A 24994-nucleotide genomic window follows, 5' to 3' on the forward strand; every position below is an offset into this window, starting at 1 on the left:
CCCGCCCCCGCCGCCCGTCCCCATTGGCACCCCCCTCGGCCTCCGAGGCCCTCCCCCGCCATTGGCTGCACCTCCAGACGCTTTTCCAGGATGCCGCTGCTCATTCGTTTCAGGAGCTGCCTGTCTTTCCAGGGCGGCCCAATCAGAGCGCTCAGCGAACGGCGCTGTCAATCTGGGGGCGCCGGCGGCCAATCACAGCAGGAGGACCCCCGCGGCGCCGGCCTCTCGCGGAGTTTCGGGGCGGGTCCCGGGTTCATTCACAACATTCCTCCCCCACCCCGGGGGCTGGACAGCGCGCCCGGGGCAGCTGGGGCTGCGCCCACACACGGCTTTGTTTACTGAGGGTCGCTTCCGGGCGCCGCGAGGGGACAATCCACATGGCTCGGCCGGGGAGCGAGACGGAGCTGCGGGATCCCCGGGCAGCAGCGCGGCCCCTCCTCCGTCTGGGTTGTGTGATGCGAGGAACTTTCTCAGCCTCTCTGGACGCCAGTCAAGTTGTGATGCTTTTGGAGGGGGGGGTTGGGGGCATCCCAAGCCCCTTGGTAGACCTCATGGGGGCTGCGGAGTCCCTCTCTAGAAACAGAGCCCAGTTCCAGCTCATCCTTGAGCCCCAAGCTAAGAACCCCTAATCCATTCTACGCCCTAACCATTACGTGGTCATATGACACTGGATTTTCGGCTATTTCTGACCTACTGAAATGTCAGTGTCCTAATTCAACGTAATACAAGTCCAGTCCGACCACCTCTGTTTTTTTCTGACCCGGTTGGTCGGGGCCACGCTCTCTGGCCCGGAAGCCGGCCCCGCCCCCGCATCCTTCCTCCCTGTGTCCTCGGAGAGCCCTGCCGGTCTCCTCCGCCCCGCTTCCCTCCACCATCGTTACGTTTCTGGATCTGTTTTCGGCAGCGGTTCGATTCCGGCCCCGCTCTCTCCGCCGGGAGCCCCCCAGACGCGGTGGCCCGTCTGATCCGGGCGCCGCGGTGCCGCCAGCACCTGTCCGGCGGGCGGACAGCAGCCACTCAGCCTGGAGCTTGCTGACTGACCCAACTCAGCTTTGCTCCTGTTCATTCGAAATTACCTAGAGAGCAGGAAAGACCCAGGGTGGCCCCTCAGTGGCCTGACGGCCGCCACCCCTTCTCATATGGAAACTCTGGCTTTTTCCTTCCAGGAACTTCGTTTCACAGCTGCGCTTTCTGGCCAGTCCCCAACCCACCATTCAGTAAAGTCCCCCCGACCTGCGCTGTCACCACCGGCCATAAGTGGCCTTTTCATCCTTGAAATGGGGCTGGCCCGAACGGCGCTGACCTACAAACGGAACACACAGATCGGATTTCTGAGACTTGGTAGGAAAAAAAAGGTAAAATTCCTCATTAGAAATTTTTAATATTGCTCACGTTGAAATATGGATGATAAATAATGTAAATGAATTTGGGTTCATTCCTATGGGACGGCGGTGGCCTTGGGAAGAAGCCACCAGAAAGCAGTGATGATAGCGTCCTGACCGCTCCAGGGCGCTCCGGCTGTCCACACGTCACCCAGTGTGAGCCCTCCACCACCTGCACAGTGGGGACCAGTGCCTCCCTTTCTCAGACAAGGAAACCAAGGCTCAGGGCGGGGCAGGGGTGGGGGTGGGGGTCCTTGCCTGAGCCACCCAGCCTGGAGGCCTGGGCTTCCTGGAACGTGCACCGCCTGCAGAGGACTTGAGGCAGAGACAGAGCCCCAGGCGCCCCCCTCACACATGGGCCCGGGGACCCCCTCAGCATCTGGTCTGTGACGACGACAGCTGAGCCCGGCTCCCAGCCCCGAGGATGCTCCAAGGGGGGGTCCCCAGATGCTGAATCAGAGGCCACTCCAGGCCGGGGGAACAGTGGGTGTGGAGGAGGAGCCGAGAATGGGTCATCGCAGGGTGGGGAGGCATTCTTTTATTCTCTAACAGTAGATACGGATATTGTCATCATCCCCATCTGACGGATGAGGAAACAGAGGCCCAGAAAGGTGGCTTGCCCAAGGCCAGCATTCAAGCCCAGGTGGGTGGGCTGGTCCTGTCACATTGGCTGGAGATCAAAGGCAGAATTTTGGAAACACCAAGATTCTATTCCAACTCTATTCTGATTTTACAGATGAGGGGAATGGGGCCCAGAGAGGGTCAGAGAGTTGCCCAAGGCCACACAGCGATCTTGGGTCAAAAAGCCCCTGGGAAGATGGGGGTGCCCCCAGGATGAGGTCTCTAGGCCTATCTCAGACGTGCCTCTTGCCAGCGGCACTTTCAGGAGAGGCGAGGTTGGGGGTTCAGCCGCTCACGTCCTCCCTTCTGTGGCAGCCGAGCTGGGGCTCCAGGGAAACGGAAGCTGCGTTCACCCTGCCCGCCGGCCGCCGCCGTGAGCTCACTGTCTAGGCATCTGCAGCTCCTGACCCGAAGCCCACGTGTCCTCAAGACCCACGGGAAACGGGCAACCCTGGAGCCCAGCCGCCAGCGATCTATGGGCGCCGCCCCGTCCCCTCCCTTCCCCGGAGCCCCTCCCTCTGCCAGCCGCGCGGGCCCCGGCCATGACTGCAGGAACCGGCCGGGCGGTTTCGCTTCCTGGTCCCCGCGGCCCCTGGCGCCCAGCTGGAGGCTTGCTTCCTCCGTGTCTTCCCTCCCCTTTCCAAGCACAAAGTCATGGGGAGCATCAGCACCCGGCCTGGAAAAACGGGCACTGGAGGCGGCGCGGGACGGCGGAGGAAGGGCCGGAAGCAGCTGGGCAGGGACCTCGGTCCGGCAGGCAGGGAGTTGGTGGCCGCTGGGCTCGGCTGGCTCCCCTGGGACTCGGCGCGGCAGCTCCAATCACACCTGTGAGGCCCTCCGCTTTCAGGCTCCCGAATTCCCCACGGGGGTGGGTGGGTTAGGGTTCATTTAACATGGGGAAACTGAGGCTCAGAGAGGTGAAGGGACTTGCTGAAGGTCAAACAGCCAGGAAGTGGCAGAAACTGGCCTAGGCCGCGAGGTGAGGGGGTTTCCAAGAGTCCGGGCTCTCCGAGCCAGCAGCAGGGGGGCTGGTGGGCAGGTGCAAGGCAGGCACTCGGCTGGAGGAGTCACCCAGGGCGGGAACGGGAAGTTGATGCTGTCTGGGGAGGTGGAGGGGGAACGAGTGGGTGACATTCCAGACCCCATGCCTGTCGCGCCTGAATGCCTTTCCTCGCCCCTGGGGTCCTCCTCAGAGGGGCTGGGGTCAGAGGGACAAAGGGAGCCAGTGGACAGTGCCCTTGGCCATCCGTGGGCCTGGCCTGGATTCACGGCGCCTCCTGGTGGCCGCAGGAGGCCCCGGATGGCGCCCCAAGCCCACGGGTCCCAGCCCAGGCCCTTTGAGGTTCCGGTGGACAGGGACACCGAGGATGACAGGGGAAAGGTGGAAACCATCCCAAGAGGAAATCGTGACTCTGACAGACAGTGAAGACGAGCCTGGGCCAACACTGCTATTGAACTCGTGTGAACCAGGCAGATGCTACACTTGGCTCAGAAGCGTCTGGAGAACAGGTCCCTCACAGATCAGACTCTGGGCATAAACACCCGTGCGGCCGGACGGACACTGGCTTTTGCACGTGGGAGGCGGGCTGTCCTCGGACCCTCTGCCGGACGGGCTGGAATCGGTTGTACGTGGCCGTCAGATTTTCCCGGTCCCGGAGCAGACAAGGCACACACCAGGCCACAACCGCACAGCCCAGAAGGGCGCGCTGTGTGGAGAGGATGCACAGAGCGGTCGCCGCGGAGTCACCGAGACGTGGCCCTCCTTGCAGCAAGGTGGGGGGATCCCTTCCCTCCAGGAGCGCCTGTCAACCGGGCAGCCCGGGCGCCGTCCCGCAGCTGGGGCAGCAGTGAATTGGCAAAGGCGGGGCCCGGAGCTGCAGGGCCCGGAGCTGCAGACGGATGGGAGGGGCACAGTGGCTGGTCCTGGGGGCCAGGGACAGAGAAGGGCTCTCTGGGAGGACGTGGAGAGGAGGAGGGAACAGCAGGTGCAGAAGGCCAGGAGGCAGGACAGGGCGGAGGCGGGGGCTGGGGCTTCCCGTTATGCCCACCAGAGCGTCAGCTCTCAGCCCTTCCAGCCCAGTGTGCGCCAGGCTGTACACACAGTAGGGGTGCAATAAACACCCAAGGGGCAGAATGGACCCTCTCGAAGGGTGGAAGTCAGCCCTGCCCGCCGAGGTGGCCCATGCCGCCCCCCCCCCACCACCCTGCAAGGGACCCCAAACTGCCAGGGCCCTGCTTCAGCTGCCACCATTCCCGACTGTTCGAGATGTCAGTTACGATTTTGTGTGTGAAACTGCTGCCCCTGCCTTTTCCATTTGATGGTTAAAACTCACCTATAAAAGTCATCGTTTAAAAGTGCGCGACCAAGCGACATTTAGTACATTCACAGTATCTCACAGCCATGTCTATCTAGTTCCGGAACATCTGTAGCAGCTCTGCAAAAACCCGTCGCCGTGAGCAGTCACTCCCCACCCCTCCCCTGGCCCCCGCGGATCTGCACGTTTCTGGACTTGCCTGTCACGGACATTTCACATCAGTGGAACCACTGTCTGTGGCCTTCTGGGACCGGCTGCTCTCACCGAGCAATTGTGCTTCATGCCCAGCGTAGCAGGAATCAGCGCTTCCTTCCTTTTTGACAGCTGAATAATATTCCACCGCGTGACCACATCCTGTTTGTCTGCTGACGGGCTGAGAGACACACGGGCTGTGTACGCTTTTGGGCCACTGCAAACAGTGCTGCTGTGACCACATATGTACGAGTTGTCATTTGAATCTGTTTTCAATTCTTCTGTGTGTGTGCCTATGAGTGGGACCGCTGGCTCACGTGGCAAACCTATGTTGAACTTACTGAGAGGGCACCAAACTGTCTTCCACAGTGGCTGTCCCCTGCTTTCTAAAGAAACGTTGCTGGTTCAAGAAGTTTTAAACACCACTGTGTGTGGGACCAAAAAAAAACACATCTGAGGTGGGTGAGGCTGGCCAGGCAAGGATGGGCCAGCAGGGGACCAGTCACCCACCTCGGGGGGAGCAGCCAACTGCACCCACAAGCGCCACCACCTCTCCCAGATAGCAAGTCAGTGTCGCCCAGCCCGCAGCCTGCCAGCCCAACCACCAGCAGAGGGAGGGCACCAGACCAGCGGCCCCTCCTGACTCCACAGGGAAAGTGGCTCCCTTGGACACCTGGCTCGTCCCTGGCAGAGGGTGACCCCCAGGCTAGAAGCACAGAAGTCCCTGGGGAGAGTGCTGGGGTAGTGCTGGCTGGCTCACAAGAGTGCACGATGCAGGAGGAGGGAGAGTCCGGTTTATTGTTCAGGCTGAAACTGTGGAGACAGGACCTGGAGAGGGGAGGGGGCCGCGGGAGCTGGTGCTGGTCCCCTCTGGCCTCTGCTGAGTTCCAGGCACTCTATGGACCTGCTGCTTGGTCACCGGCGCAAGGGCCGGCCCAGTGAAGCTCGAAGTGCCACCTGAGGCTCTGGGGCGCATGGCTCCTGCTCCCCACAGTGCGCATGGTCTTCCCTGGGCTGCTGTCCTCAGGAAGGCGTCTTGGAGGAGGAGGCTGCCTCCTTCTTCTTGGCGGGGGCCTTCAGCAGCGCCAGCTTCTTGGGCAGGCTGGAGCTGGCTTTCATCACCACATCATGCTCGATCTTCTTCCGGATCCCGACCTCCAGGTCCTGAGGGGGCAACGAGGGGGCAATCAGACCGCATGGTTCCAGGTGGTCAGATTCTAATAATTCTAAAGGCAAAAACGATGGAATCCGACCTGGATGTGAGAGGAAAAGGGCTCAAGAACGACCCCGAGGATCCGGAATGGAGACCACAGCAGGACCCTGGGCCGGGGCAGAGGAGGACTCAGGGCCTGGCTCTGGACATGCTGAGTTTGAGACACACGCCTCGCCCACCACCAGATGGAGGGAAGCAGGTGGCTGGGGGCCTGGGTGGGAGAAAACTGAGCTCCGGGACACGAAGCACTTTGCTCAAGATTGCAGGGCGGGTTGGCACACGGATGACGATACAGGCTGCGATCTGACTCCACCAAAACCAGTCTTAAGTCTCTGTAACTTCTTTGTACACTCAACACTACTCACCTACATATAACGAAGCCACATTTAAAGACAGACGTGAAAACGACAGCAATGGCCACAGCAGCCATCGTTTACTGTGCCCCACGCTGTTCTCAGCGCTTACAGGTGCCTAGTGACCTTGACTCCCTATAAGTCTGGGAGGAAGGCGCTAGCTCTCCGACTAGGGCACAGGGGAGAGGCTCAGGGCAAAGAAACACCAGCCTTCCTGAAGCTGCGACTCTCCCCAACTATGCGCTGCTTTCCTGCAAAGGTGCAGTTTTCACCTCCTTTCCCATGCCACCCGCTGCAGAACGTTAACAACCACAGCAGCTGACTTGCGTTGAATACTTTTGGCCTGCCAGGCCTAGAAACCTGTTAAATGCTAGGTGATGATGCTGTCGCCACTGCACGGGGGACGGAACTAACGCTCCCTGAGCAGGGAGTCCTCCAGGCTCCATCCCTCGTCCCTGAGCGGATTCTAGGCTCCATCTCCGGTCCTCCCCGCGCCCCCCCCCCGCCCCGCCTCCCTCCGGCTCCGGGCCCCTCCCCAGCCCCCCTCCCTCCCAGGCCCCGCGCCGGCTCCGGGCCCCTCCCTCCCTCCCGAGTGCCCCCGCCGGCTCCGGGCCCCTCCCGGCTCCCTCCCTCGCCCGCACTCGCCTTCCTGAGCTTCCGCTGCTGCACGATGCGCGCCTTTTTGGGGGCGATGACACGGCCTGGAGAGAGACGCGCTCGCGTGAGGCGGGGGAGCCCCGGGCCCGCCTCACCCCCAGCCCCCGGACCCCTCCTCACCGCCCTTCCTCGGGCCCCGGTTCCGCTCGGAAGCCGCCGCCGCCGCCGCCGCCGCCGCCTTGCTCTTCGCCGGCTTCCGCGCCTGGAACTTGTGCTGCCCCTGCGCCATGGTCGCGCATGCGCCGGAAGAGGCGTGGCCGTGAGCCCCGGCAGCCGGAAAGCGCAGGGCACGGTGGGATACAGTGGGGTCAGAGGGCGCAAAGGCTCACGGGATACAACGTGGCAAAGAATTACAGGGACAGTACATGGCAAAAGTGGTGGATCACAGGCAGCGTTTCCGGAGTTTCAAAGGAAAGGTTACAAAGGCAAGTTAACATTTACTGGGCGCTTATTTGTAAAACTTACCCTGTTTCATGCTCTTTATGTACAAAATTCAGTCTAGGACTCGGGTGAGGCAAAATTTAAGAGAGTGCCAAAAACTTCCAATGATCAAGATAATTTTCAACACTTAAAAATAATATTTTATTAAAAAAATCAAATCACCAAACTACAGCCTGCTGCCCAGCTGCCTGATGTTGTGAATAAAGTTTTATTGGAACGAGGGCCAGTAACAGAGGTGAGGTCAGTACCTTCAAGGTGTCTAAGGTCAGGGTTCCATTCTATTTAAAATCTTGCTATTTTGTTTATCACAGGTTGTTTTTGCGGGAATTTTGATTTTTAAAAAATATTGCATGAAACTATTACTTATCTTGATTACCGACCTTTTGGGCACCCCTGCAGAGTCCCAGCCCTGCCAGCACCCTAACAGGGTGGAACTAGTAAGATCCCCATTTGTGAGGAAACCACAGCGTGGAGAGGTGAAGTGACTTGGCCATGATCACACAGCAGAAAACGTGGCAGAGCTGGGAGGCGAACTCGGGCAGCCTGGCTCCAGCCGCTGGGCTCTTAAGGGCCGTGCAAAGGCCCTGTCTGCTCTCCCCGCTCTAGGAGGAAGTGTGGCTGAGGGAAGGAGGTCAGCTTTGGGCAGGCCATTCAATAAGTTTAGTATAAAATCTAGGAGGATCGGGGCAGAGTATGCAGAGCCCGGCCGGTGACTTCTGGGCTCCATCTAGGGTGCCCCACTCAGGAGGCGGTGGCATTCAGGGCTGCCCGGAGCTCCTCGGGGGCAAAGACGCCCATCTCCGTGATGATGCCGCCGGTGATGAGGTCATGGGGGGTGACATCGAAGGCAGGATTCCAGACCTCAATCCCTGCGGGGGGAGAGGGGAGGCAAGAAGGCAGGCACGTGGCTCAGTGATAGTTCTCAAGCTGTTGTCACCTGTCCCCCCCACAGTGGTTCTTGGAGCTGGGGAATCCTTGACAATCTGGGGATGCTCACCCCAAAAGTGCACAAAGGCATGGGCTTTGGCACCCAGTAACAAATTTAGAGCCCCCACAGTTCCTGGACTGTCCTCGTCCAAGAAGAAGGTTTCAAAGTTTTATATACGTGCACCCCACTTGTGCCTGCTCCAAGGATCCCTTTAAGAACCTCCAAAAATCCACCTCAGGCCCTTTGCACAGGCTGCCCCCTGTGCCTCAGATATGCACATGACTCGCTGTTTCACTTCCTTCAAGTCTTTACTCAAATGTCCCCTTCTCACTGGGCACTTCTCTGATCAGCCTGCCTAAACCCCTGGCACGGACACTTCCCACACCCTTCTGTGCCTGCCTGTTTCTCCTCAGTCCTCACCCCCTTCCAACATACACTATAACTGTTATTGTCTCCTTGGTTGTCTGTCTCGTCCACCGGACTGTCAGCTCCATGAGGGACCTGTGTCTCTGCACCTTGCGTGGCAGCCAGCATCGGCCAGGCCCTTGAAAGCACGTGCTGAGTGCATAGCAGCTTCTTACACAGGAGGCCGCAAAGGGGGCCGTAACTGTTTTCTCTGCTCACAGTTTTTTTAGGACCACCGAATTAGCAGCCAGCTTTCAAAACGTGGGCAATTTCATACGTGAAAAAATGTGAGGCTTCTCTTAGAAAAACCAGAAGACCCGCACCCCGGGTCTGCGTCCCTGTGACCGCTGGCTGGAGCAGAGTCCTGGGGCTGCCGACTGCACCTGGCTGTCACTCCTCCTTGGTACCCTGCTGGCCCCAGCTTTCTTAGGGCAGGGCGGGGCGACTGTCAACCCTGCTTTCCACGGTCTTCTGGATTTTGACCAGTGCTAATTATGCCTCCAGGAAAGCAGTGACACCAAAAAAAAAGTTTTGGAATTAAGGGTCTATCTTTAAAAAGCTGTAAGTGATCAGAGGAGAGAACAGAGCGTCAGGAATGTCCTCTGCTTGGCGGTAGACAATGATTTTTACTCTATACGTGGACTACGGGGTGGCCCCACGGTGTCCGCAGGATGAGGGACCTTAACGGGTCTCCTTAGAGAAGGTTTCCATCACAGGCTTAATGTTCCATGAGCCCTGACTGAGGGCCAGGGACCACATCCCACAGCACATGGGCCTATGAGGGAGGTCATCCTAACGACCCATGCTAGGGACGGGCACCCAGGGCCTGGGGACAGGGCACCCAGGCCGGCCGCGGTGGCACCGCTACCAGGTGTCTGTTCTCTCGCAAGACAGTTTGACCTTGAAGCTGACCTCCAAGACGCTTCCATTCCAAGAAACGGCTTGAAGGAGCGGCCCGTGAGTCAGAAGGCGGCTGCCACCCCAAGGGCCACCTGCCCTGTGAAGGCGCCGGCTGTCCCGGCACAGATGCCCCTCCACTCTGAGCAGATGGCTTACCGGGCGCTGCGACCCTGACCCCGCTGACGTCTGTCAGCTCCTGGCCGGGGCGCTCCTCGATGACAATCTCCCGGCCCGTCTCCAGACAGAGGTCACACGAGGAGCTGGGGGCGGCCACGTAGAAGGGGATGCCGTGGTGCTTGGCGGCAATGGCCAGCTGGTAGGTGCCCACCTTGTTGGCCGTGTCGCCATTGGCAACCACGCGGTCAGCTCCCACGACAACGGCTGGGGAGCGAGACGCTGGGGTCATGACCCGGCCTGCGCCTGGCGCCCCGCCCCCGCCAGGACACGTCCCCTGGGCCTGCCCCGCTGACCGGACACGCCGCGCTGGGCCATGGCTGCGGCTGCCGCGCTGTCGGCGATGAGTGTGGCGGGGATCTGCTCGTAGACCAGCTCGAAGGCCGTCAGCCGCGCGCCCTGGTTGTAGGGCCGCGTCTCCGTGCAGAGGGCACGCTCCAGGCGGCCCAGGCGGTGCAGCGAGCGGATGACACCTGCGGCCCGGCCCGCGAGGCCGGAGGGGACAGATGGCAGGACGGCCGCTGGCTGCGGTGGACCCCACCAGCGCTCCCTGCTCCTCCACCCACTCGTCACCTCCGAATGCACTGTACAGGTTTGTGCCTTACACGGGCGTGTCTGTCCCTCCTCCTCAGGCAGACACTGTTACTGCTGGGTCCCCTGCGCCCGGAACTGTCTCTGACACACAGTCGGGGCTGAATCAATGTTTGTTGAGTGAATAAAGGAATGCACGCATGCATGAATGAAGGGCACACAGCAGATGCTTACAAAATGTTTGTTGAGTGAATGAAGAAATGTCTTGCCATCAAGGCCTCAGTCCCCACGCATGACGGTGGGACCCAGGCAGGCAGGGAAAACTCCTGAGGATTGAGAGTGGAGTGGCATCTGCTACCTTACCTCCCAGGACCCAGTCCCCCCTCTTTGTCACAGCTCCCCCAATCTTTCTTTGTGGGGGTCCAGGCCCTTCTCCTCAGTCCTCTTGGAGTCCACATTCAGCTCACTGTCTGGCTCAGGCTGTGCCCATTGACTGACTAATTCTGGATGGGCAGCTGACCCTGTGAGCTCCCCTGAGATGCAAGAAGCCTTTTCTGGCCCAGTCAGCAGGGAGACCCTTGGCTCTTTTCCTCTTGATCTAAATGCTGGCAGCCCCCCTGCTGACCCATGGAGTGTGAGGAGGAGGGCAGAGCTTGGGCACTGGGATGGATGGGTCCTGATACTAGCATTTGAGACCCTGGGTCCATCCGTACCTGAAAACAACCCTCTTAATTATTTCTGTACAAAAACTAATAAGTTTACTTTTTTTTGGTGGGCAAATTAGCTTTTGTTCCTTCTTCTTGCATCTACAAAAGGCCCTACGCCATCCCCATGGATGTGCACTCACCTAGGGCTGTGCCATAGCCAGAGGTGGCCAGCGCCCCAGTGTTACAATGGGTCAGCACAGTCACCTTGCCGCCCCCGGGGGCTGCCTTTTCCAGGAGGTGTTGGGCTCCGAGGTCCCCGATGCTGCGATTGTCCCTGAGGTCTTTCTCCAGCATGTCCTCGGCACAGCGGATCACTCTGGGGGCGACGAGGGGCTCTGGGCGCCAGCCACCAGGACCAGGGGCCCATGCCAGCCCCTCCTCCCTCCCATGGAGGCTCCGCAGGAGCACTTCCTGCTCCGACCTGCCTGCAGCGGCCCTCGGCCTGCACCCTTCTGCCGCTGCCACCTGGCCCTCCACTCGATCATGCAACACGTGTTTACTGAGCGCCTCCTGTGGGCCAGGCACCGGGGGACACAACGAGATAAATGTCCCAGCTCCCAGGGAGCTGACACTGGCGTGGGGTAGCAGACTGTGCAGATCATAGAGTGAAGGAAAAGACAGTGGAGTCAGGCGCAGGGCGCAAGAGATGAGGTGGATTGTGAGGAGGTGGGGAAGGCAGAAACCTGAACCCTGAAGACCAGGGTATTAGCTCTGTGGACACCTGGCCGGCAGAAATGGCACGTGCAAAGGCCCTGAGGCAGGAGCCCGGCTGGTGGAGTCAAGCACCACGGAGAGTAACGCTGTACCTGGGAAGGCGGGAAGAGAGGAAAAAGAAGAGGGCAGGGAGGAACCAGAACAGGATATAAAATTCCTGAAATGTAAAAAGCAGGAGGAGGAAAGAACCCTGAAAAGGACCTCCAAGGGCAGACAAGGACTGAGCATGCTCAGGTGAGGCGCAGCCAAGGGGCTGAGTCCAAAGATGCGGAGGCCAGGCTGCAGACGGTGGACTCCAGCCCTGCCTGTGTAACCTTGGACTAAACGTGCCGTGCCTCAGTTTGCCCATCTGGAAAACATGTCGCTGTGCCCCAAATAGGAGCCCAAAGCCTCCGCACAGAGTAGCGCCCGGCCCAGGCCCCTACCTCTCCCGGACCGCCTCCTCCGTGGCGCCCTCCCGCTCGGCCTCCCGGGCGGCGGCGTCGGCCAGCTGGCGGGCGACGCGGGCCATGTTGACGGCGGTGGGCCGGGCGGTGACCAGGAAGCTCAGCGCCTCGCGCACGAAGGCCACGAGCGCGTCGAGCCCCGGGCCCCCCGCGCCGGCCTGCAGCTCCACGGCGAGGCTGAGGCAGCCCACGAGCGCGATGGCGGGGGCGCCGCGCACCTGCGGGGGGCGCGGGTCAGGACGGGGGCCGCCCCCACCATCACGGCCCTGCGCCCCCAAACCCGGCCGGCCCCCCAGCCCATGCGCCCCCCGCCCCAGCCTGGCCGCCCACCTTCATGGCGCGGATAGCCTCCCAGGCCTGGCGCACCGAGCCCACCGCCTCGTAGCAGCTGCGCTGGGGCAGCAGCAGCTGGTCGAGGATCTGCAGCGAGCCCCGGGAGTAGCGGATCGCCTCCAGCGCCATACTGCCGCCGCGCTCAAGGACCGGGACGGGGCCGCGCGCTCGGGGGGCGGGGTCGCCCCGGACGGCGCGCGTGCGCACATCGACCCGCGCGCTCCGGGGCCCGCCGCGCACGTGGCCGCCCCCGCCCCGTCCCAGCCTCCTGCCAGCAGCCCCGCCCGCGCTCGGCCTCCTGTGCGGCGCCTGCGGCGCCTGCGGGAGGCCGGGCCTTGCACTCAGCGTTCGCCTGACCGGACTTACGGGGTCACAGCAGGACCCTCGACCCCCGGGCTGGCCCCCTTAGGTGCCTGACTTCTCCAGCCAGAGCGAGCGCTCCCGTGGCCCTCACGCGCGGTTCCCAGAATGAACGGACTTTTCCTGCTGCCCCGCCACCTCTCCGGGGCCCGGGGGTCAGGCCCCCACCGCGGAGCCGCGCCAGCAGGAGCTGGGCGGGAACCTCAGCCCCCGGGCCCGGCTTGGCCCCCGCTGTGTCCCCAGCGGCTGGGACAGTGCCTATCACACGCAAGGCCCCACCCTCTGTGAAAGGAGCCTCCTGCTCCAAGGTTCGGGGGATGCCCGCCTGCTTCTGGGCCATTTTCTGCTCCGTGTACGTTTCCTTCAAAAGCAGCGACGTGCTAGGGACTTTTTAGTGACCTGTCCAAGGTGCCCCCATGGGCCGGGGACACGGAGCAGCCTCCACCTGTGTGCTCCAGCCCCAGCTGCATTTGGCACAGGTCCTGGGTGTGTGCCCCCTGCTCCCTTTCCACCCTTCACACTCAGCGGGTGCCACCTCCCCTAGGAAGCCTGCCCCTACTGCAGGCCGACCTGAGCCACTACCTTCAGACCCTGGGCAAGATGATGGGGACCCTGGCTGTGGTCGCAGCATCAGCACCTGTGGCTGAGTGCCCCCAGGCCTGGCTGAGTGGTGGTGGGGGCTGCCCCTGGGCCCCCCTAATAACCTGAAGCAGGGGCCAAGACCCAAGGCTTTAATGTGGGGGTCCCACCAGGCACAGACACCCTCTCCAGGTGCAAATACATGAGAGCTGCGGCACCACAAGAGGTCGAGGTCGGGGAGGGGTGCGGTCTGGGGGCTCCTGGGTGCCGCCGCCTCCACAGGGGTGCTCACTCACTCTCTGAGTCAGAGTAGTCGGCCACCAGGGAGGAGCTGAGGCCGCCTGGCTGCCGCAGGTCCTGGGGGGCAGGGGAGGCTGTGTCCTGGGAGGGGCCTGGTGCAGACGGGGTCCTGTGCTGACCGCTCCCCTCCTGCCCACCAGGCCCGCTGGTCTGGGGGGTCTCGACGGTCTCCTGAGAGCAGTCTTGGGGGTGTGCAGGCCTGTCCTGGGTGGTCCCCTCTGGCACCCTTGGCCCCCCCAGTCCGGGGATCCCACCCGCATGCTGGGGGCGCCGCCGCACGATGCCCAGGGTGCCCACGGTGATAGGTGTGCCGGCGGGCGCAGGCCTGCGGCTCTGGGCCAGCTTCTTCAGGACGCTGCTGCCAGTGCCACTGCTGGTGCTGGTGCTGGTGCTGGTGCCGGTGCCAGGCGCCGCGGCCGGGGGGAACCAGGAGCGGCGGCTGATCTCCGTCCGCTTGAGTCTCTGTTTGTCCTCATAGGCTGCGGGAGGGCAAGTGAGGGCGCTGGAAGGAGGGCGGAGGGGGCCGGGGCCGCCCCTGCCCTGCCCCCCGCCCGACCCTGCGCCCCCAGCCACGCACAGTCCAGGGTGTGCAGCTTGAGCAGGGCGGCCAGCCTGCGGTCGGCCTCGGTCTCGGGCACCAGCGGGATGGCCAGGCTGGCCTTGGCCTGCAGCGCCTGGTCCCTCTCCTCCGCCTCCTGCAGGGCTCGTTTCTTTTCCTGTGGAGAGGGAGTGTCAGAGCCGTGCCTCCACCCGTGCACTGCCTCAGCATCATCGTTACCGCGTGTATCGTTCGGTCCCTCACTCCCTCGTCCCACAGACGTCTAGAGCGCCCGTCGTGTCAGGCCTGTTGTAGATGTGGGGTGTGGCAGAGTGCAGCCCGAACCCGGGCCCTGGTGCTGACATTCTAGTGGACGAGAGACCAAGTGGGAGGAGAGAGAATGTGGAGAGGGTGTGGACGGTGGGCTGGGGTTCACCTTTAAACGTGGTGCAGGGGAGGGGGGAGGGCCAGGAACTGCCTCCCTGAGATTATGTCTGAGGGAGGGAGCCATGTGGGTATCTAGAAGAAAAGTGTTCCAAGGTGAAGGAACAGCCTGTGCAAACGCCCTGAGGCAGAAGCATGCTTGGAGCAGTTGAGGAACAGTGAAGAGGCCAGTGTGGCTGGAGCAGAAAGAGCACCGGGAAAGGGCACATCATTCAGGCTTGGTGGCATGCAGGGAAGACTTTGGCTGCTTGTGTAAGTAAGTGGAAGCCAGGAAGCGTTCTGAGCAGAGGAGGGACGTGCACTGACTCAGGTGCTCCCAGGCACCTGCTGGCTGCTGTGGGGTCACAGACTGGGGGGGGTGGGCGGGCGAGGGCTGGAGCCTGGAGACCAGAGAGGAGGGACCGTGCAGGTGCAGGTGGAGATGACGGGGCCGTAGAAGCAGCCAGGTTCTGGATCTCATTTGAGGCAACCCTGACAGCAGACAGGGAGGTGTGTCCAGGCTGACTGCTTGGGGCCTGAGTCTCTGGAAGGACGAGCCACCGAGTGAAGGGCAGGGAGCAGGCGGGGCAATGGGAAGCAACGAGGTGGAGAGGGGAGGGTGGTGGGATGTCCTCTCTGAGGGTCCTTAGACCTGCCACCAGGAGGCACCAGAGGGGCGGGGATGCAGCCCGGGCTTGGCCTGGCTGCAGGGGCGCCTTCAGCAGCGAACGCTGAACAGCTGAACAGGAACATGAGCAGTCGACTCCCAGTAACGACGGGCATAGGAGGCCGGGAGGCCGCCAGGAGGGAGACGGGAGCCGGCAGCCTGTGGGGCTCGGAGAGGGAGGCAGAGGAACAGCTTTGCCGGACCCACAGGACTTTCTGGGCACAGGCCGAAACCCGTGGCTGTGATGGTCATGTGACCCCGGGGCCTGGTGCCCTGGAACTCGGCCCCACGAAGTGGAGCCACTGTGGCCCGTGGCAGCCATGCTGCAGGGCCCTCGAGCCGGGCCTGTGCCCCGAGGGCGGGCGTTGGCCCCTGCGCTGTGACTCCACGCCACCCTGAAACACGCCACACTAGAACGGGCCTGCCGCTCTGTTAGGAGCAAACCCCCTTCTCCCACCCTCACGAGGCCGCGGGCACAGCTTGGAACTGCTGCGCGGGCGGGCTGACTGGGCGGCTTGGTCCGGGGACAGCAGAACACGCTCACGAACGGGTGTGAGGAGCTGGCCTCCACTCTGCAAACCGGCTGACAGCAGGGCCGTTCTTCCCAGGGGCAGGAGCCACGTGACGGATGGGGAGACCGAGGCTCAGAGGGCAAAATGCCTGCCTGTGCCAGGACGCGGGGATGAGGGTCGTGCCTGGGCGGGGCGCGCTCACCCGGAACCGCCGGCGCAGCAGGCTGTTGAGGGCAAAGTCGTCCTTCCAGGCACTCTGTGCCTCCTGGAGGTGGCTCAGTGTGGGGACGGCCTTGCGGAGCGTGCCGCGGTCGGCCTCGCCGTGCTCCAGTCGGAACATGGCATCCGTCTCCAGCTTCTGCTTCTTCTCATGCTCTGTGGCGGAGGGAGAGCGCGCTGGGCCCTGGGCCACCGGGGGCGCAGGCCAGCCGGCCTCAGGCTCCCCTGGCAGCACGCTCACCTGTCGTCAGCACCTGCTCGTTCTCTGCCATGTCCCAGCGCTCCTCCTTGCGCTGGGCGCCGCTCACGATCACGTAGTCGCAGTTGGCGGGGTCTGTCTGCATCTCGATGTAGTTGACACACAGGTGGCATTTCATCCGGAACCTGGGCGGGCGGTGGGTGGCAGTCAGGACACCGCGGCCGCGCCCCAGGCCACCCGGGGACCCCTGCCTGCCTCTTCTGTCCATGCTCGTCAGTCACAACTGTCTGCTGACCACCCCTGTATCTGGGGTACAGCTGCGCGCGGGAAAGATGCACCCCGTCACCCCAGAACTGACCTCCCATCTGGAGTTTGTTCCTTCGTCATTCATTCATGCATTCATTCAACAAACTCTCTGGGCTGGGCTGCTCTGTGGCGGCTCTGCGCCAGCCGTTGGGGACAAGCACTGCCGTCAGCCCTTGGGCGGGGGGCTGATGTGCCCATGGGGGCTGCGTCGGAGCAAATGCACAAGCAGCCAGTGTCGGCCGCTTTGGAAAAGGCCTCTCAGCGTGGGAGGGTGTGCGAACAGAAACCCGAGGGGAGGGAGGGGCCTTGCAGACGTCGGTAAGAGAGTGTTCCAGAGGAGGGACCCCTGGGGTGTGAGGGATGAGAGCCTGGAGGCCTGTGGCTGGAGCAGAGGCAGAAAAGGAGAGTGGGAGGAGGTGGGGCAGGGAGGGGGCAGGGCAGAGCTGTGGGAGGACTCAGACTGTTACTTGGAGCAAAGTGGGAGCCATGGAGGGTTCTAGGCAGGAGAATGTGCCTGACAGACCAGGATGGTTTCCAGGAAAGGTCTGCAGGGAACGGCCATCAGGAAGAGGGTGTGCACTTCTCTCCCGCTCAGACTCCTCTGCAGCCCCCCGCGGCCACCCCGCGTCCCTCTTGATGCCCCCAGGCTGCCCCTACCTGTAGATGGGGGTCGTGTAGTAGTTGCCGACCTTCTTCTTTTCTGCGTTGTAGCGAACACCTGGGAGGAGGAGGAGAGTGCAGAGGCTGGGGTTCAGGCCACCCGGGGTGGGGGCAGACAGGTGGCACTGCCCCCCACAGGGGAGGCACCTCAGGAGGGCACTGAAGTCCAAGGTGGGAAGGGCCGTGTCCAGGCTGCGTGACAGGGGCTCAAGCCACAGGGGAGGGCGGGTGGGAGCCAGAGGGCCCAGGTGCCAATCCTGCCGCCACCCTGACCAGCCACTCGACCTCAGGCCAGCCGCCTTGCCCTGGGCCTCAGTTTCCCCACCTATCACCCAGGTGCTGACAGCACCTTTGCCCGGGCTGTGGCCGCTCCGCAAGCTCAGCGCCAGTACTTCCCTGGGGAACGTCTCGGCTTTTCCGTCTGACCTTGCTTATCGGACACAGGGGCTTAAACTAGGACAACAGCCCGGGCGGGTGGGCCGCCTGCTGGTGGCCCTGAGGATGCCCTGTGTGCAGTCAGGCCGAGCCGCCATTTGTCCCAAGGTGGCCTCCAGGGCAGACGCCCAGGCGGGGTCTGACAGGCACGTGGGGGCTCTGTCACCCTTCTCGACAGTGGGGACCGCGGCCATGAGGGGTTGGCCTGCCCACCAAGAGCTGCCAGCTCCATGTGCGGGCGAGCTGCTCCTGGGGCCAGGTGCCATGCCCGGAGCCCAGAGCCCAGAGCCCAGGTGACGGCGAAGATGCGGCCGCTGAGAGGGTGCGGTCACCCGCCCGAGGGCTCACGGCTGCCGAGCGCTGCCCCAGCCCAGGTGCTGGAAGCAGCAGCCCCCAAGTTCACAGGCCTGAGTGTGCCAGGCGCTAAGCACCAGATACACCAGAGGGGGCACTTGACCACCTGAATACCACAGACGGGTAAACCAAGGCACACGGCGGCTCAAGCGCCCAGAGGGTCCCCCAGCTAGGACGTGGCCAACGGGATCTGAACTGAGAGCCCGGCCCCCTAGCTTCTCGCAATGAGGCGCCCACAGCCCGCCAGTCGCTCGGGGGCTGGCCCCTCCCCGCATCCTGAGCGGGGCACCCCGGTCTCTCCCGCCGGGCAGTGAGGGACGTGACGGCGGGGTGGCTCACCCATGCCGATGTGGTTCTTGCAGCCGTCGCACCAGATGTTATAGGGCATCTCGAACCTGCACGACAGAAAACAGCTGGTGTGCAGGGTGCGGGGGCCTCTCCCGGGTCCCCACACCCCAGGCTCCGGTGCGGCCATGCTGCAGGGGCCCTGCAAGCGGGACGGTACAGAACGGGGGCAGGGCTGGCTGACCCCGCTGGGGAGTGTCCCTCGGGCCCCACCGCAGCACTGGCCAAACTCCCGAGCAGAGGAGGAGAGGCCGCAGAGCGTGGGGGTCCACCTCGAGAGTACTTGGGTCCTCCTGCCTCTAGGCTTGTGTCACGGTTCTAGCTGCGACACACGGTCCTGGCTTTCCAGGAACAGCGACAGGATTCTCTTACAGAGCCCTCGGGGAACGAACGAGGCGAGGTGCAGGCACTGCCCGACGAGGCAGGCTCGGCGCACAGAGTGGACGTGGTGGTGTGCGGCCCGGGTGGGCCAGCGCAGTGCACTTGGCAGCGTGGGGATGCGGCGGGGGTTTTGGTTTTTTGTTGGGTGAGGGAGATCGTCCCTGAGCTAACACCCGTGCCCGTTTTCCTCTATTTTGGTGCGGGACGCCACCACAGTGGGGCCTGATGAGTGGTGTAGATCTGCACCTGGGATCCGAATCTGCGAACCCCGGGGCCACTGAAGCACAGTGCACGACTCAACCACCACAGCGCCGGGCCAGCCCCGTGGCGGGGTCTTGAAGGGTCCTCGAGCCCTGTGCCTCCTCAGGCCCTGCTGACTCCTTTTCCACAGACATTCCCGCCTCTGGTGATGTTGTCACTAGACCCTCTGTGAGGCCTGGGGTGGAGCCTGAGGCTGAGGGCAGAGCCCGGAGCAGAGAAGGGGCAGCGAAGGGGACAGGGAAGGGGGCAGTGAAGGGCTCGCCTGGCTGGGGCTGGGGCTACACGCTGGCTCCTGCTTCCTGCCACGGACGAGCCACGGAGCGCGGGCCAGAAACAAGGGGAGCCTGCGGGGAGGGCCCCTGTCCTGGCTCGATGGTGGTCACCAATGGCTGCTGCTCTCCCCGCTCCCCAGCCCCACGCCCCTGCGTGCGACTCTGCACACCTCCTGTCAGCAGGCGGGCTGCACAGCCCAGCCCTGCACCATGACCAGCCCTGAGCACCGGGGAGCAGAGGGGCCGGTGCGCGTGCTAGTCCCAGCCTCCGAGGCCTGGCATGGCGCTGCTCGCTTTCTCCTGGGCCCTGACGCCGTTCCGTGAACGAGCCCAGGCTGGCTGGCGGAGGAGGAGAGACGCGGAGCAGGGCCCAGTCTCTAGGCCAAGGTCACGCTGGACCAGCCAGTCCCAGCCAGCTGACCCCAGACACGTGAGAGGCCCGGCAGAGCCGCAGACTCGGGAGCAGTGATACATGCTATCGTTTTGTTATGCGGCAACGGCCGACCGCTACAGGGCTTCTGCAGCACAGAACCAAGCCCCTGCAGCAGTGGGCGGACGGGGCAGGGCCTCCTCCTGGAGACGGACGCCGGGCATGGGGGGCAGCAGTCCTGGGCTGATGGGGCCATACCTGATGATGAGGATGCCCTGGGACAGCTTCCGCGCCCGCTCCCGAAGCGGGTGGCTGTTGTGGTACCGGTTGAGAGAGCCATGCTATGCGGAAAGGAGGAGGGGGCGGGTTAGCACAGCCGAGCTGGGGGAGCGTGGGCTCGCTCTCTCAGGCCGCAAGGGGCCCCCTCCTGCTGTCCTGCAGGGAGGCGACAGCTGAGGCCTTGCCGAAGACATGGGGCTGGAATCAGGAATACGTGAGTCTGAACCTCCCCTCCCATTTAGGGGCTGAGAGCGGCGGGACCCTGGGCAGTGACCTCACCTTCTGCCTTCCTGAGCCTCGGTTCCCCCATGTGTCACTGGGGACAAGGACCGTGACCACATCCCAGTGTTGTGGGAGGATTACGTGAGATGACAACACGGGCTAACGTTTACTGGGCGCTCTATAGGCGTCATCTCATGTTAACCCCCCAACGAGTCTGTGACGTCATGTCATTTTACTTCCTGCTTCCAACATACGGGGAAACTGAGCCTAGAGACGCCTAGATGGCAGATGGGCAATACGCAAATAAATGGACGATACGACAGGGGGTTCTAAGGGCTACGAAGAGCAATAAAGCACTAGTCGATGCAACAGAGAAGGAGACGGTGGTCAGGGAGGCCTTCTGTGGGGAGAGACCTAAAGGAAGGGAAGGAGCCTGTGGTCTAAGGAGGAAGAGATTCCAGGCAGAGGGGACAAGGAGGCGGCCAGAGGAGCTGCACGCGGCGGGCGAGGAGTCTGACGCAGAGCCTGCGTGCCACACCCCACCCTGAGCTCTGCTGACACACGCTACGCTGGGCTCAGAGCACAAGGTCACTGCTGAGAGCCGCGTCTACCGCCAGCCAAGAGGACGCCCCGGGACGCGAGTGACAATCACCAGGCAGGGAGACCTGGGGGCGCCCACGCTTCTGCAGCGAGCCTGCGAGCCCGGGAGGGGATCCTCGCGGTGCGGCCGGGCCTTACCTTCTCAGGGTTGAAGTCTGGAGGGTAGTACTTGTTGACGCCCTTCCTCTCGCCCTGGGGAGCAGGAGAGACACGTGACTCAGGGGAGACCTGCTCGGGAGGCCTGAGGGCCTGACGGGACCTGGCGGCGGCGCGGGGCACGGCCCCGGCTCCATGTCTGACCGGGGACTACACACTCGGGAGAAAAACCCCTGGTCATCGCCGTGGAAAATTCCACGAGGGCCAGACTCTCCTGGAGCAGTGGCTTTCAGTCTTGGGGACCGTGACTCACAGTGAGACACTGCTAACCTTGCACCCACACAGAGAGACATGTAGCACGGCCGAGGCGCAGGTGGAATGAGAGGCTCCCTGGCTGCGAGGGGCTCTCCAGACACGGGCAGAACTGCTGCAGCAGCCCCCCAAGCGGCCGCATGGCACACAGCCCGACGCCTGGCCACCCCACCAGCTCTTCTGACCAACTGCCTGCTCTGGGCTGTGGGCCTAGACGCTTGGCTTTTTTATTTTATTTGTTTATTTTTTTTTGAGGCAGATTGGCCCTGAGCTAACTACTGCCAATCCTCTTTTTGCTGAGAAAAACTGGCCCTGAGCTAACATCCATGCCCATCTTCCTCTACTGTATATGTGGGATGCCTACCACAGCATGGCTTGCCAAGCAGTGCCATGTCTGCGCCCGGGATCTGAACTGGCGAACCCCAGGCTGCCAAAGCGGAATGTGCAAACTTAACCACTGCGCCACCGGGCTGGCCCCTGGATGCTGGGCTTTTAAACAGCAATGTAGGAGCCGGCCCTGAGGCATAGTGGTTAAGTCCAGCGCCCTCCGCTCTAGCGGCCCGGCTTTGTTTCCCGGTGGTGGAACCGCACTGCCTGTCTGTCAGTGGCCACGCTGAGGTGGCGGCTCACACAGAAGAACCAGAAGGACCTACAACCAGGATACATAACCATGCACTGAGGCTTTGGGGAGGAAAAAAAAGCCATGTGGAAAACACGTGTTTAAACAAATCCTTGTACACGTGCATTCACAGCAGCATCACTCACACAATTGCCAAGGGGTGGAAACACCCAAATGCCCACTGACAGATGCACCAATGAACACAACGTGGACCATCCCTACAGTGTAATACTACTCAGCCATGAAAAGGAAGGGTGCCCTGATTCACGCCACACTGTGGACGAACCGTGAAAACAACACGTTCAGTGAAAGGACCAGGCACAATGAGCCACGTGGCGTGTGATTCCACTGATAGGAAACGTCCAGAACAGGCAAGTCCAGAGAGACACATGCAGACTGGTGGGTGCCGGGGGTGGGGGAGGGGACGGGGAGGGACTGTAGGTGGCGACAGGGTCTCGTTTTGGGGTGATGGGAATGTTTTGGAACTAGACAGAGGTGGTTGGCACGTAATCTTGTGAATGTACTCAATGCCACTGAATCATACACTTTAAAATGACCAATTTTGTTGTGTGACTTTCACCTCATTAACAGGAAAATCAAAAAAAAGAAATGAGCTCTCTGGGTGATTTTAATGCACAGCAAAGTCTGAGAACCACTGGACCAAAAGATCAAGAGCAGTGAAAGCCTGGGGAGGGGAGGTGACCCTGGGGGGAGGGCAGGGCCCCTACGGGGGTCTGATAGAGACCAGAAGAGAAGCAGCCCAGTGAGCACATGCCCGGCTACTCACCATCCTGGCAGCTGCCTACTGGTCCTCACCCTCAACACGGCCAATCTGAAAAGATGAGCAGACAGCGATTGTGTGGCCTTGACCCGCCACCAGTCCTGTCCTCCTGGGGAGCCTGGCGGGGGGCCCGCGGCCTCCTGTGAAGATGCAGTGGGCTGTGTGCAGTGGCGGCGGCTCAGCCGACCCCTCCAGGTGCAGGAGACCTCGGAAGAGCAGCGTTTCTGCTTAGAAAAAGAGTCCTGTGCGCTCTCCGTCCGACACACATTCACAGCCGCCCTTCTCCCCGTCCAGAGCCCCATCACCGCTCGCCTGGAGCAGCGCAGTCACCTCCTGCCGAGTCTCCTGGCTCCGCCCTTGAGCCCCACAGTCTGTTCTCCTCACAGGGGCCAGAAGGATCTTAGAATATCCACCTGAACTATGGCTCTCCTGCTTAAACCCCTCCAGTTGTTCCCATCGCCTTGAGAATGAAGTCAACCCCCTGCCCATGGGCTATAGGGCCCCTGCCTGGCTCTCCCAGCCCACCTCTTACCCCTCCCCTCCTTGCTCACTCTGTTCCAGTCACCCTGGCTCCCCGGCTGCCTTTGAAGGCTCGGCAGCTACAGGCTGACGGCCTGAAAGCTCCTCCACCAGCTGTCCGCTCTTGGTCACAGGCCTCAGCTCAGACATCACGTTCATCAGAGGCCTTGTCTGACCCCCAACCTAAACGCCCGCCTTTCCTGGAGCTCCTGACACTTCGCCCTGTGTCTGGTCACCCATCTGCAGTCTGTCTCTGGGCCAGGCCGCACGTCGCTGCATCTCGAGCTGTGAGGTGAGCCTTGCCCCTGGGGGATGCTGGCTGCAGGAACCACCCAGACAACCGGCTGAGCTGCCACGAGAATCAGTGCAGGTGACACAGCCATCAAATGCAGGGGCTCCTTAAACTGGGGGTGGGAGGACCCCCTACCCCCCTGCATGTTTGGAGAAGAGACTTTTATGTCAAATGAAAGGAAGTTCTTCTTTACTCCAAAGAGAGGCACTATGAGGGACCGAAGCGTATTCTAGAATGGGGACTGGCACATTTTCTGTCAAGGGCCAGACAGTAAACATTTCTGTCTCCATCTCAGGAACTCAGTGCTGCCGCCATAGCTCGAAAGCAGCTGCAAACACTGTATAAACGCACGGGGGGCAGGGGGGGGCTGCAGTCCAATACAACTTTATTTAGGGACACTGAAATGTGCATTTCATGTGATTGTCACCAGTCACAAAATATTCTCCTTTTGAATTTTTCCCATTATTTAAGAAATTAAAACCATCATCAGCCGGCGGGCTGCACGAAACCAGACAGTGTGCAGGCTCCCTGGCGTCAAGAAGCTTGGTCTCTGATCGTTCCTGCCACCTCAGTCGTGCACTCCCCAGGGTCCCCGCCTCCTGTACTCTGTGTCATGTCACCATTACCTCCAGGACGCCGACGCCGGGGCTCAAGGGACTGGCCCAGGGTCAGGGGCTGATGGGGAGGAGGAGCTGGGGTGCAAAGCCTGGATGCTAGCTGTTCTGCCAGCACCCGGACCTCCCTCCACCTCGGGTCCTCCATCTGCAAGGTCTGCCCCTTGGACCAGATTTCCCTCGGGCGGCTTCCAGCCTCAAAGCGCTTTTGCCCACAAAATGGCTAAGCGCCCACCCAGGTCTGGGGGCAGCTCCCCGGGCTTGGGCCCTCCCTGGCTGGGTGACCTGGGGCCAGTGTCTGAGCTTCTCTGAGCTACCTCCTCGCCTGGAAAGAGCGGATGGGGCGACAGGACCGCCTTTCCGGGGGTGCCTGCACAGAGCGAGTGCTCCGACCTCAGCAGCGGGGGTCTCCGGGGGTCCTCCCGCCCCAGGGAACCGCGCCGCCGCCCGCCGCTCCCCCGGCGTCGCCGCGCAGCCGCGCCAGCCAGGACCCACGGGCCCTCGGGCAGGACCGGGGCCCGGAGATCGGGGCGGAGCCGGCTGGGACCTGTGCCCGCGTCCGCAGAGCCCCGCCGCCCCGCCGCCCCGCCACCCCGCCGCCCCACCGCCCCACCGCCCCACCGCCCGCACCTACCTGCCCTCCTCCTGACGTCACGCCGCGCCTCTGCCCGGAAGTGCTGCCGGGCGCGCCAGGGGGCGTGGCGCACTTCTCGCGCGACCAGGACGCCTGCGCGAGGCGGGGCGAGGCGGCAGCGCCGCGCTGATTGGCAGAGCGCCGATCCCGCCGCACGCCCTCAGCCGCGGAGCGGACCAATCCGGACCTTCGCACGTCACGGCGCCCCACCCCCCCCCCCCCCCCCGCCCGGCCCCGCCCTCCCCGCCTGCCCAATCCGAGAAGCCGCGCGGCGAGGGCCGTAGACTCCGGCCGGCGGGCCGAGTCTAAGCAGGCGCTGGTTCCTAACGGCCCTCGAGCGGAGCCCTGCTGCCCCGTTTTTAAATGGTTGGAGAAAAAAATCAGAACAATAACATTTTATGACTTGTGAAAATAACATGAAGTTCAAATTCTAGTGTCCATAACTGGCGTTTTGTTGGAAACAGCCACGTGCGGCTGCTCCTCCGCTGCAGGGAACGCCCGGCTCTGCCTTCCGCACGGGGGAGGGGCTTTCG

General features: G+C 62.5%; 3 protein-coding genes and 1 long non-coding RNA gene across 8 annotated transcripts; 1 reads left to right on the forward strand and 3 right to left on the reverse strand.

Annotated features, from left to right (window-relative positions):
- The first annotated feature begins 255 nt into the window (after window positions 1-255).
- LOC139084120 (uncharacterized) lies at window positions 256-6041 on the forward strand. The gene is made up of 3 exons (XR_011541438.1): window positions 256-494; window positions 1167-1355; window positions 2319-6041. It is a non-coding gene; the product is annotated as an uncharacterized lncRNA (long non-coding RNA).
- Window positions 5291-7095, reverse strand: C6H19orf53 (chromosome 6 C19orf53 homolog). 2 transcript variants are annotated; one of them, XR_011541437.1, is made up of 4 exons: window positions 6854-7095; window positions 6722-6777; window positions 5764-6088; window positions 5291-5674 (listed from the first exon to the last, which is right to left on the reverse strand). XR_011541437.1 is itself a non-coding variant. In XM_070625310.1 (3 exons), the coding sequence occupies exons 1-3, from the start codon at window positions 6960-6962 to the stop codon at window positions 5534-5536; spliced, it is 306 nt and encodes a 101-aa protein (XP_070481411.1). In that variant the 5' UTR covers window positions 6963-7027; the 3' UTR covers window positions 5291-5533. The 2 variants fall into 2 exon arrangements, 1 of the variants encoding a protein (XP_070481411.1); XM_070625310.1 differs by lacking the exon at window positions 5764-6088 and having other exon boundaries at window positions 6854-7027.
- A 196-nt stretch (window positions 7096-7291) lies between these two features.
- On the reverse strand, window positions 7292-12548 carry MRI1 (methylthioribose-1-phosphate isomerase 1). Its single transcript, XM_070625309.1, has 6 exons — window positions 12310-12548; window positions 11959-12197; window positions 10960-11135; window positions 9878-10054; window positions 9564-9788; window positions 7292-8043 (listed from the first exon to the last, which is right to left on the reverse strand). The coding sequence occupies exons 1-6, from the start codon at window positions 12439-12441 to the stop codon at window positions 7916-7918; spliced, it is 1077 nt and encodes a 358-aa protein (XP_070481410.1). The 5' UTR covers window positions 12442-12548; the 3' UTR covers window positions 7292-7915.
- An 840-nt stretch (window positions 12549-13388) lies between these two features.
- YJU2B (YJU2 splicing factor homolog B) lies at window positions 13389-24576 on the reverse strand. 4 transcript variants are annotated; one of them, XM_070625305.1, is made up of 10 exons: window positions 24462-24576; window positions 22409-22626; window positions 20733-20786; window positions 19752-19834; window positions 18204-18259; window positions 17073-17133; window positions 16152-16294; window positions 15894-16066; window positions 14129-14267; window positions 13389-14030 (listed from the first exon to the last, which is right to left on the reverse strand). In XM_070625305.1, exons 2-10 carry the CDS (start codon window positions 22409-22411, stop codon window positions 13540-13542), a joined length of 1203 nt encoding a protein of 400 aa, XP_070481406.1. In that variant the 5' UTR covers window positions 22412-22626; window positions 24462-24576; the 3' UTR covers window positions 13389-13539. The 4 variants fall into 4 exon arrangements, with proteins under 4 accessions (XP_070481406.1, XP_070481407.1, XP_070481408.1 ...); XM_070625306.1 differs by having other exon boundaries at window positions 22409-22453; window positions 24462-24562; XM_070625307.1 differs by having other exon boundaries at window positions 22409-22608; window positions 24462-24561.
- Between the last annotated feature and the right edge of the window lie 418 nt (window positions 24577-24994).

The sequence above is a fragment of the Equus przewalskii genome, chromosome 6 (genome assembly GCF_037783145.1).
Source record: "Equus przewalskii isolate Varuska chromosome 6, EquPr2, whole genome shotgun sequence".
Classification (NCBI taxonomy): Eukaryota; Metazoa; Chordata; class Mammalia; order Perissodactyla; family Equidae; genus Equus; species Equus przewalskii.

Coding starts and splice junctions, on each gene's coding strand:
- MRI1 (XM_070625309.1), bottom strand. CDS start 12,441: ATGGCGCTGGAGGCGATCCGCTACTCCCGGGGCTCGCTGCAGATCCTC. Junction 12,198..12,309: donor AGGCTATCCGCGCCATGAAG/GTGGGCGGCCAG, acceptor CGCCCCCCGCAG/GTGCGCGGCGCCCCCGCCAT. Junction 11,136..11,958: donor GAGGAGGCGGTCCGGGAGAG/GTAGGGGCCTGG, acceptor CGTCGCCCCCAG/AGTGATCCGCTGTGCCGAGG.
- YJU2B (XM_070625305.1), bottom strand. Junction 14,268..15,893: donor TGCTGCGCCGGCGGTTCCGG/GTGAGCGCGCCC, acceptor CCCTCTCCACAG/GAAAAGAAACGAGCCCTGCA. Junction 14,031..14,128: donor CAAGCTGCACACCCTGGACT/GTGCGTGGCTGG, acceptor GCCCTCCCGCAG/CCTATGAGGACAAACAGAGA.
- C6H19orf53 (XM_070625310.1), bottom strand. CDS start 6,962: ATGGCGCAGGGGCAGCACAAGTTCCAGGCGCGGAAGCCGGCGAAGAGC. Junction 6,778..6,853: donor CCGGGGCCCGAGGAAGGGCG/GTGAGGAGGGGT, acceptor GTCTCTCTCCAG/GCCGTGTCATCGCCCCCAAA. Junction 5,675..6,721: donor AGCAGCGGAAGCTCAGGAAG/GCGAGTGCGGGC, acceptor TTGCCCCCTCAG/GACCTGGAGGTCGGGATCCG.